This window comes from Dendropsophus ebraccatus, chromosome 1 (assembly GCF_027789765.1).
Source record: "Dendropsophus ebraccatus isolate aDenEbr1 chromosome 1, aDenEbr1.pat, whole genome shotgun sequence".
Taxonomy (NCBI): domain Eukaryota; kingdom Metazoa; phylum Chordata; class Amphibia; order Anura; family Hylidae; genus Dendropsophus; species Dendropsophus ebraccatus.
Genome location: NC_091454.1, coordinates 27489764 through 27500032, shown reverse-complemented (window position 1 = coordinate 27500032; position 10269 = coordinate 27489764). Strand labels below are relative to the sequence as shown.

The 10269-nt window shown below is 45.4% G+C and overlaps 1 protein-coding gene across 2 annotated transcripts in view; it reads right to left on the bottom strand.

Moving 5' to 3' along the window:
* Positions 1-2636: 2636 nt before the first annotated feature.
* The window catches only part of TBC1D9B (TBC1 domain family member 9B), a 28687-nt gene continuing 21054 nt past the window's right edge, over positions 2637-10269 (bottom strand). Inside the window, exons 16-22 of one of the 2 annotated variants that reach the window (XM_069969151.1) lie at positions 9250-9490; positions 8777-8842; positions 7215-7286; positions 6892-6942; positions 6275-6334; positions 3934-4040; positions 2637-3779 (exon numbers count right to left, since the gene is read on the bottom strand). In XM_069969151.1, the coding sequence (XP_069825252.1) occupies positions 3102-3779; positions 3934-4040; positions 6275-6334; positions 6892-6942; positions 7215-7286; positions 8777-8842; positions 9250-9490 (1275 nt within the window). In that variant the 3' untranslated portion in view covers positions 2637-3101. The remainder of the gene's footprint in view (positions 3780-3933; positions 4041-6274; positions 6335-6891; positions 6943-7214; positions 7287-8776; positions 8843-9249; positions 9491-10269) is intronic. The other variant, XM_069969152.1, reaches the window with a different exon arrangement.

The window sequence follows — 10269 nt, the reverse complement described above, 5'->3', positions numbered from 1 at the left end:
GGTCCTGGTCACCAGGAGAGGCCATACAATTCCAATCACAGAGTGCGCACCGGTCCTGGTCACCAGGAGAGGCCATACAATTCCAATCACAGAGTGCGCACCGGTCCTGGTCACCAGGAGAGGCCATACAATTCCAATCACAGAGCGCACCGGTCCTGGTCACCTGGAGAGGCCATACAATTCCAATCACAGAGTGCGCACCGGTCCTGGTCACCCGTAGAAACCATACATTGCCAATTACTAAGAGTGCGCACCGGTCCTGGTCACCGGGAGGGACCATACATCGCCAATTACTAAGAGTGCGCACCGGTCCTGGTCACCTGGAGGTACCATACATCGCCAATTACTAAGAGTGTGCACCGGTCCTGGTCACCTGGAGGGACCATACAATGCCAATCACTAAGATTGTGCACCGGTCCTGGTCACCTGGAGGGACCATACATTGCCAATCACTAAGATTGTGCACCGGTCCTGGTCACCTGGAGGGACCATACAATGCCAACCACTAAGAGTGTGCACCGGTCCTGGTCACCTGGAGGGACCATACAATGCCAACCACTAAGAGTGTGGACCGGTCCTGGTCACCTGGAGGGACCATACAATGCCAACCACTAAGAGTGTGCACCGGTCCTGGTCACCTGGAGGGACCATACAATGCCAGTCAGTGAGAGTGTGCACCGGTCCTGGTCACTAAGGCAGGAGAATACTGATGGTCTGTATTGTAATAGACAATTATGGCGTCATGTATCAACACTACCTGTTAGACGAAGAGAGTCACGGGCAACATGGATCCGTTTTCCTCTGACATAGTGCCGATACATGAGGCCGATCATGTATCATCATCAGGAAACATGTATAAAGATCTCGGTGTTACCTTCTTATATAATGTGTGCAGCGTACATGTCACCAATCCACCATACAGGCTTTTAGAAAATGGCTACAATCTGTTGTCTATAACATGCAGTACTGTTACTTCGGTATCAATGATCCAAAGTTTGGCCATTACCGTGATGGTTTATTAAAAATCCTTGTGCAGTCACATCAGTTGGGATGCAGAAGTCATGCTATAGTCTGTATAAAGGAGAACAGGCTTTCGGGTTGGTATTTGGTATCATGGCTTAACCTGACTAACGTGAAAGGGACCTAGATGCAATACCAGACACAACCCACAGGAAAGGATGGCGCTGTTTTTGAGGAACGCACAAACTTTTATCTCCTATTTCTCTCTGGGAACATAATCCTAGGTCACGTTCCACAGTGGTCTGACGCTTGGCTACCTTACAAATGGTTTGGCTATATTAACACCTTTTTAACTTAAAGGGAACTTATCAGCACAAAAATGCTATCCAATCTATCGGCATGATGTTATAGAGCACAAAGAGCTGAGCAGATTAATATATATCTTTGTGGTAAAAGATTCAGCAGAACTTGTAATCTATTGATTGAAACTGTGAGTTAAGGAGTCCAGTGGGCGGTGTCAGTCAATAACCAGACTCCATAGCATTGAAAGATCAGATATTTTCCCACAAAGGTATATATCAATCCGCTCAGCTCTTTCTGCTCTATGACATCATCTCGATAGATTAGATAGCATTTTTATGGTAACCGGTTCCCTTTAAGGGTCGTTCAAACTGGGAAATAGCCTAAACTCATCCTATGGAATCTTCTAATATTTCAGAAGATACATCAAGTGAAACCAACCTATGGCCAGTGCAAGATTTTTAGAGCAAGTGTTTGACTGGAGTGTTCCTTTAAGATGGAATTCCCTTTTAAGAGCTAATCCATAGCCAAGAAATAAATCTAACATCGATGCTAGAGTCTTGTATTTGGTAGACCATGGTTGGAGTAAGCGCCAGATTCCCTCCAAGCATCCCCCCCTTTTTCTGTCGGAATAGTAGTGGGATACTGCAGATATATGGACGTAATAAAGCTTTTCTTTTTTTGGTACTAAGGTGCACAGGTTTGTACAATACTACGATGACCTATGAATTAGTGTCTACGGAGGGTGACCACCAAAGTGCATATCTGTCTACATGACCCTCTCATCATCCATCCCTATCATTCATACGTGACGGAGGTGAAATGACAGCCGCCTATTACAATGTGTATCCTCCGAGAGTTGGAATGTAATGAGAATATCAAGGATGTAAGAAAAAAAAATGTAAAAAATGTTGGCGTAGCGAGCTGAAATGTTTCAAATACCACGAGGACTACAGAGAGCAGCATATAGTGCATTTTGCCAACAGTATGGCTATATCTAGTGTACAGGGAGAGATGTAGGTATATCGACGTCATCAATGGAGATTCATAAATATACAGGCACCGGTCATGAAATAAAAGATGGATATAAAGGTAAAAAAAACACAAACTATAGATCTGATTCGTAGACAATACAACTGAAAGTAAAGGAAAAAAAAAATTGGGATACTATACTGTATACCAATATATTGCACATTCGCTACAAGCCTAGGGCACGGTTATGTGCTGGCTCTACCATAGTAGCTGAGACAAGAGCCTACTCTACAGTACTTAGGCACCACACAGACAGCATACAGCACAGGTGGCAAACTCGTCGCTCTCCAGCTGTTGCAAAACTACAATTCCCATCATGCCTGGACAGGCTGTCAAGGCATGATGGGAATTGTAGTTTTGTATCAGCTGGAGGGCTGCGAGTTTGACACCCCTGGCATAGAGCTATCAGAAGCAAAGGCATCTCTCTCTTACTCCCATCAGGATTCAGGGCAAGGGGATGGAGCGATCCTCTTAATACAACACGAGTGAGACTTGCTGGGATGGAGCAGGGGTTCAGTGATATGTAACTGGAAAAAGTTTCAGTGTAGACGATAAAAACTGATCATCCAAAGAGCGAAGAAGATGAAGAACGCATGCAGGGATGAAAGCTGCAAATAAAAACCTGCACGTCTGTCTCTTTGCCACTTTGAAGATGAGGATTATTACACGAAGCAAACGTTTTTCTTACGATGGATGATGGCTGCTGATGGGAGATGCATGAAGTACATAGGCAAGAAGCTAAGAAGGGACCAAGTTCTGGAGAAGTCTTCCTGTAGAGGCTTCAATGTAATCCGAGTATGGATCGCATCTTATCCTGAGACAGAAGAGAGTTCATGCTCACTTGAGGAGCTGATCTGTCTTTCTACTTTCTTCTGCTTGATCTTCTGTGTAATGTCCACTTTCTTCTCAAAGTAGCTGACCAGGGCTTGCTCGGTGAGCATGGAAGCCAGGATCTGTTCAAAGGATATTGACCATTCTGCATCGATGGTACTGCCATACTTGGGTGTCACGCTTCCAGGCTCACAGCCGACTAACACTGTGTCATCTGCAATATCCTCACACTGGAGCGAGCTGGCGCTCACCATGGAGTAGGAGGACACAGACGTATCATCCTTGGTCTCATCATCTGACGTGGGCTGGCTGTTTCGGCCTTCTTTTTTTAGTTTTTGGATATCGTCCTGGGTGATGGCCGACCGAGAGTTGCCAGGAACAGGAATGGGCACGGTGGTCTGTTCTTCTTTTGTGTTCCTCAGCTCCCTGCTCTCCAGACCTGAGCTCTGCTCTTCTTCCTCACTTGAAGGCTCCCTGGTTATATTGGTTTGACCACCATCAGAATTCCTAAGGGGGGGATTGGAGAATTTTTTCCCCACCTCACCAATACGCAGTAGAAGACTAGCAACTGTGGCTATGGCATGGTATAGTTCTTGTTCAACTGGGTCCTCGCTGAACATGTTGTAGAAGGTCTTGCATAACTCAATAAATTGCTCCTGTGATAAAACAGAGTGACACATGATCTAAAAGGAATAGGAGACCAATTCCTATTTTATAAGCATTTGTACAGAGGAAGAGAGTTTGATGAGGCTTTATAATGTATCGGCATCACTGGATGCCATATAAGCCCAAACAATCATTCACTCTCACCTGGTTCATCTTAGGTATGTCCTTGATAGTCTCTTTCTTCTGCTCCTTCTCAATGGCCCACATGCGCAGGTAGTACTTATAGTCAGGGGCGCTGGCTGTTTTCTCCTCTAACATAGGGAAAAAATAAAGCAGTCCTTTTAGTTTTGTCCTTGTATGTCTGACCACTGAGTGTCATTTTTATTATTGCCAGATAGACATATCAAAAGTTTAGATCAGTCTGAGTGTCCACACCCTGGTCGATCGTGAGAACGAGATGGGATGGGACTGTGTGTCATGTGATAAGATGGACTGAATGAAAGTTTTTAAGGCCATCTTCTCCCGGCTAGTTCTCACGATCTGTCAGGGTCTGAAAACTCAGACACGTCAAATGTTTTTTTTCTAACAGTGACACTTTAAATGTAAGGGGTTGCCGCAATCACCATTTATCAACAGGGATTCTATGTCCTCTGTCTGAGAAGAGCACTTGTAAAGCATGCATGCAACTTCTTCATACAAAGTCACAAAAATTGCAGAAAACAATAATGGACTCCCTTTGCCAGTCCCATAGGCTTTGGATCCAGTGGCAACAATGCTCAACCAAGGGTCCATTCCGATGGGAGAACATATGACCCTAATTCTTAAGGCCCTATTCCACAGAACGATTATCGGCCGTATTCGGCCGTTACTGCCGATAATCGTCCAGTGAAATAGGAGGAAACGATCAGCCGACATCGTTCATGTTGAAAGACAAACGACTTATACAGCAACGATCTGCTGCTGTCGCTCCGTGGAATAGAAGCGGCGGCATCAGACAGCCGCTATATCCTATGGGGTGCCGGGACGATCAGCAATCACCCGGGCAGCCCCCCCGGCCCTCCCTGGACTCACCCGCTTGCTGCTGCCGCCTGGAATAGCAGCAGCAGCGAGCAGGGAACGAGGAGCAAACAAGCGCTGATAGCGCTCGTTTGATCCTCACTGTCAGCCCGTGGAATAGGGGCTTTAGAAGAGTCCAGGAAATGAGAAGCCAAATCTCTTAGATAGAGTAAAGGCCTTATTCCACGGAACGATTATCGGCCGTTACGGACGATAATCGTCCCATGGAATAGGAGGCAACGATCAGCCGACATCATTCATGTCGGCTGATCGTTAAAGTCGTTTGTCTTTCAACATGTTAAAAGACAAACGACTTAAATAGCAGCGATCTGCTGCTGCCACTCCGTGGCATAGGAGCAGTGGCAGCAGGCCGCCGCTATATCCTATGGGCTGCCCAGATGATCAGCGATCACCTGGGCAGCCCCCCCGCAGCTCTCCACGACTCTCCTTGGACTCACCTGCTTGCTGCTGCCGCGTTTAGCAGCAGCAGGGAACGAGGAGCTCAGAGTTGGGCCGTGCTCCTCAGAGTCGGGCCGTGGAATACGGCCTTAAGGGCCCTATTGCACGGGACGATTATCGTGCAAAAAATAGTTCTATCGTTCTAATTTAAACGATAATCGTTCTGTGTAATTGCAGGCAACGATCGGAAAATCGTTCGTATGTCGTTGATTTAAGGCCCTATTTCACGGAACAATTATCGGCCGTATTCAGTTGATATCGGCTGTTACGTCTGATAATCTTCCCATGGAATAGGAGTCAATGATCAGCCGACATGTCGAACATGTTGAAAGACATACGCCTTATATAGCAATCTGCTGCCGTCGCTCCGTGGAACAGGAGCGGCAGCAGACCGCCACTATATGCTATGGGCTGCCCGGACGGCCTAGCGATCACCCAGGCAGCAGCCCCCCAGCTCCCCACTCACCTGCTCGCTGGAATAGTGGCGGCAGCGAGCGGGGAACACGGAGAAAACAAGCGCTCGTTTGCTCCTCACTGTCGGCCCGTGTAATAGGGGCTTTAGATCTTAACCTAAAATTATTGTTAATTGTTCGCTGTAATTCCACATTCGTCCGCTCAAGTTCCGCATTTGTTCACTAATCGTTCAGTGTAATTGCACATTGTTCATTGTTTTGCTGGGATCAGAAGGAATAAACGATCATAGTAACGATCTCAATAACGATTGTAGTAACGATCGTAACTAACGTTCTGTGTAATATGGTGAACGACAATCTCGTTTGCGATCGTTTATCGTTAGTCGTTAAAAATCGCTCCATGTGATAGGACCCTAAGGGGTTTTTTAGGATAATTTTAGGTTCAGATCTAAATCAACGATCAATGACATACGAACGATTTTTTGATCGTTGCTGATTATTGTTTAAATTCGAACACTAACGATTTTTTGCACGATAATCGTCCAGTGTAATAGGGCCCTAATACTTTCTGCAAAAGTATACTGAAACCATATTAACATATGCAATGTAAAAAATACCTTTTTTATCTTGGGAGTCCCCGTTCTCAGCTGAAGATCCATTGTCCTGTCCATCCGAGTCTAGGAATAAAATAAAATGATTAAAACCTGAGAAAAAAAAAAACAGGACCATAAGATGTAGGAGAGGAGGCAGTTTTCTTGACATTAAGCTATAAAATGTATAATTCTAGAACAGCCGTCATCATATTATTGCAACCTCCACAACGGCTACCACAAGTATATAGTATGGACACAGTATGGTCTGAGAGTTGTATGGATTTAGAAAAAAAAAAAAAAAAAAGATTTTTCACAAGAAACAGCGCCACTTTAGACCATGGACTGTTTCTGGTATTGCAGCTCATCTCCAATTAAGTGATCTGTGGCTGAGCTGCAGCACCTGACGCCCCATGGAAAAGAGTGGTGCTGTCCCTGCAGTAAAAACCAGACCCTCTAATCTTATACAATCCTTTAAACCTCCATATCTATTGAAAAGTGCATCCTACTAAAACATGGACGCCAACTTTATAAAACTGCCCGAGAGACACAGTACCTAGGTGATGCAGAGTCAGCAATGGTTTATTACATATTACAACAGCGATTGATGAGTGCGCAATTCTCACACAAAGTAAAAAACTAACCTGGGAACTCACTCTGGAGAATAAGATCCAGTTCGGAGAGATAGGGAGATACTGCAGTCAGAAAGAGAGGGGAAAAAGTTGAGGGTGGCAGGAGAAGAGGAATAGATGAGAAAGTGGAGAAAAGGGGGGAATCAGATGAAGGACCCCACTCTAACTCATCTGTACTAGTATAAGGAGGAGGGAAGACTCGGCCTAGGTGTCTGATCCATAGGACAAAGCAGAGACGTGGGATTTGTTCATTTTCCGCCAATACGGCCCTATATCACTTTTCTGTGAGTAACCTGGTTGTAATATAAGGATCAGGATTGTTTCCGTCACTTTACCTTCTGGAGTTACATCCTCAGTGAAGAAGTTTGTGGCTTCCAAAGCAGATTCTGTTTCTTCAGGGCTCAGAGCTATAGAGATAAAATAAGAGAAAGTCAGAACAACACCCAGTACTTATGTTCCCAATGGCATTTTCTTCAATCTATTTTCTATCATTCTTTGATGGCAAGACCAAGGGTCCTATTCCATGGGCCGATGGGGGCCAGATCAATAATGTAAACGAGCGCCGATCTGCTAGATCGGCGGTTGTTTACTGGGCCTATTACACGGCCCGATAATCGTTTAGCGAGGGCTGCAGGGACCGATGTCCTTGCAGCCCTTATTTGAACACCAAACTCTACCTAAACATGCTGCAGGTCTTCTCCTGCACTCCTTCATCCACCCGGTCCCGCGCGCAGCAGCAGCTTCGGTGGGGCCTGTCTGAGCTGACAGACAGCTCAGCCAATCACTGGCCGCGGCGGTCCTGGACAGTGATTGGCTGAGCGGTCTGTCAGCTAAGACAGACTGCACCGAAGCAGCTGCTGTGCGCGGGACCGGGAGGAAGAAGGAGCGCAGGAGAAGCCCTGCAACATGCTTAGGTAAGCATGGTGCTTGGGAAATCGTCGGTCTCCTGCCGTGCACTGCTATTACACGCAGCAATGCGCGGTCGGTGCCCGATGATTTTAGATTTCAACCTAAATAAACGATCAGCCGACTACACCATCATCGGCTGATGGTCTCTATTCCACGGAACGATAATCGGCCGAACCGGACAGATTATGGCTCCGTGGAATTGGACCCTAAATGTGGTGTAGCACCGGGAGCTGTGACTCCAGGAGTTATGGACACAGCGTAGCTCAAAGAACTAAGCCATGTGTGCACCTCCCAATAACGTCAATGGGAGTTATGCATATTGCAAAATACATCTGGCTTCCTGACCATCTCTGGCAGGCCCGAACAGGCAAAACAAGTATAAATTTAATTTTTTTTTCAGAAAACAATAGTACAAAACAATAGTACAAACAAATAAGGTTTTATTTGGCAAAAAAGCCTCTTTCTGTACTCAAAAAGCTGTTATCCGGCCCCCTCCACACACACACACACACACACACACTTATCTGCGCATTATCAGGCAAAGCAGTCTTCATTACAGAATCCATTAAAACCTATGGAGGGGAGGGGGGGTAGAGGGGGATGAGAGAGCAGGAAGAGGAGACAAACAGCTCTGCTGTTTGGAGACTGGTCACATAAAACACTGGACTTACTGGTCAGAAAGTTTAGTGCAGGTCTGGGAAATTGATGAGATAAGACTGCAGGATAATATGCTCTGCAGGGCTGCCTCATCACCCTCCATAGACCTTAAAGGACATAGAAAGTTTGCTTCTTCTGAAGTGAAGGAGGGAGGCAGGAAAACAGATTTTTGAGTACAGAAGGAAACTCTTTTGCCTAATAAAACCTATCACAGAGTTTCCTTAAAACCATTCTACTATTGATATTCATTGATTTCTGAGAAGTGACATTTAAATGACAGTTACCCTTTAAGAATGGGCCATCAATGTTGTAGTCCTGAAAAATAACCTACCTGGGGGAAGGTGTAGTTTATATAGAAATTTCAGCTTGTCTGTCATATCGCCGTGATACATTCCTCCTAAAAGAAAAACATACATTTTAGATTAATCAAAATTCCATTTCTCTAGCCACAAGGACACTTTATGCCACATATGAGAAACATGGTAAAGACAAGGGCACAGGTGGCACATTTCTGCCAGTCAGTATAACATGGACAACCACTATTATAATGTTATAACAATACAAGGCTTAGGCCTTATTCCAGAATTTTGTGCATGGCCCGTTAATATGGACGATACGCTACGAAACAGAGTTCGGAGTTCTCGGCATTGTGTATCATTATGATGCCGGGAGCTCTGAAACTGTTTATGTGTTTGCACTACTGTACTGACACATGGTGCCGGGAACCCTGCGGTCCAGGTATTTATGAACCGTGCACAGAATGTGGGAATAAGGCCTTACAGGAAAGCTTCCACAAATACTTACCAAGTCCAGTTACAAATTCTTTAAAGTTTATTAGTGAGTCCTTGTTGGTATCTAACAGACGGAAAATACGAGCAGCCAAGATGGAAGTGTGTGGCCCGAAAGACCAGGGTGTGAGCTGAGCGAACAACTCCTGGAACTGATCTAGGTCTATGCGGTACTGCTCCAGGTAAGGCAGGCTGGGGTCATGGCGGTTGCTGGCTGTGCGGTTCCCGCCCCAGTAACAGCTCATGAGATGCTGGGCCTGATAGAAAACATTATTACAGACAGTGTTACAATAGATGGATACACGGATACAAGTGGATGATATAATATAAAATATATGACTGGTTTACGCTTACAGTGTCCTCAGCACCAATGTGCATAGCGGCCTCCTATCCTCCCCCAATACATGATGACAGGGAAAGGAGGGGTTGGACATTGGACTGGATTTCAATTGATCCTCCGCAGCTTACCCCTCCTCTCCACTCAGAACATAGGAACGCTTGAGCGTTCATGTTTATATAAAGACATTATACAACAGACAGCTGTCTGATGAGCTAATGTTCGGCCAGCAGCTATCACATGACGTTGGGTACCTAGATTTTTAAAACTAATGTATTTGAAGCGTGTTGTTACCTGAAATAGCAGATGACACTACCATCTAATAAATAACCCACAATACACAAGGCAGCAACTTGTCTGGGTGTGAACAAAGCCGAGCTTCCTTATCAGGTATCTGTGTACATAGCGCTATCTGTCATTACTGTGTGACATCTGATAAAATGAGCCGAACAGATAATGCTGGGCACAAGTAAAGAGAGTCAGACATTAGTGGTATAATGAACTATGAATAACTCCTAGTAGGGTACACAAAGGCCGGGTCTACACACATTGTAAAGGCTCTGTGGATCTCACCAAAATCCATGAAGACTCTGATGCAAAATCTGCACGTGTTTGCGCCCTATCATGGGCCTAGTATGCCAAAACTACTCCGTGTCATAGGGCCCACGAGCAGCTGAGAAAAGAGCAAATGCTGACTTG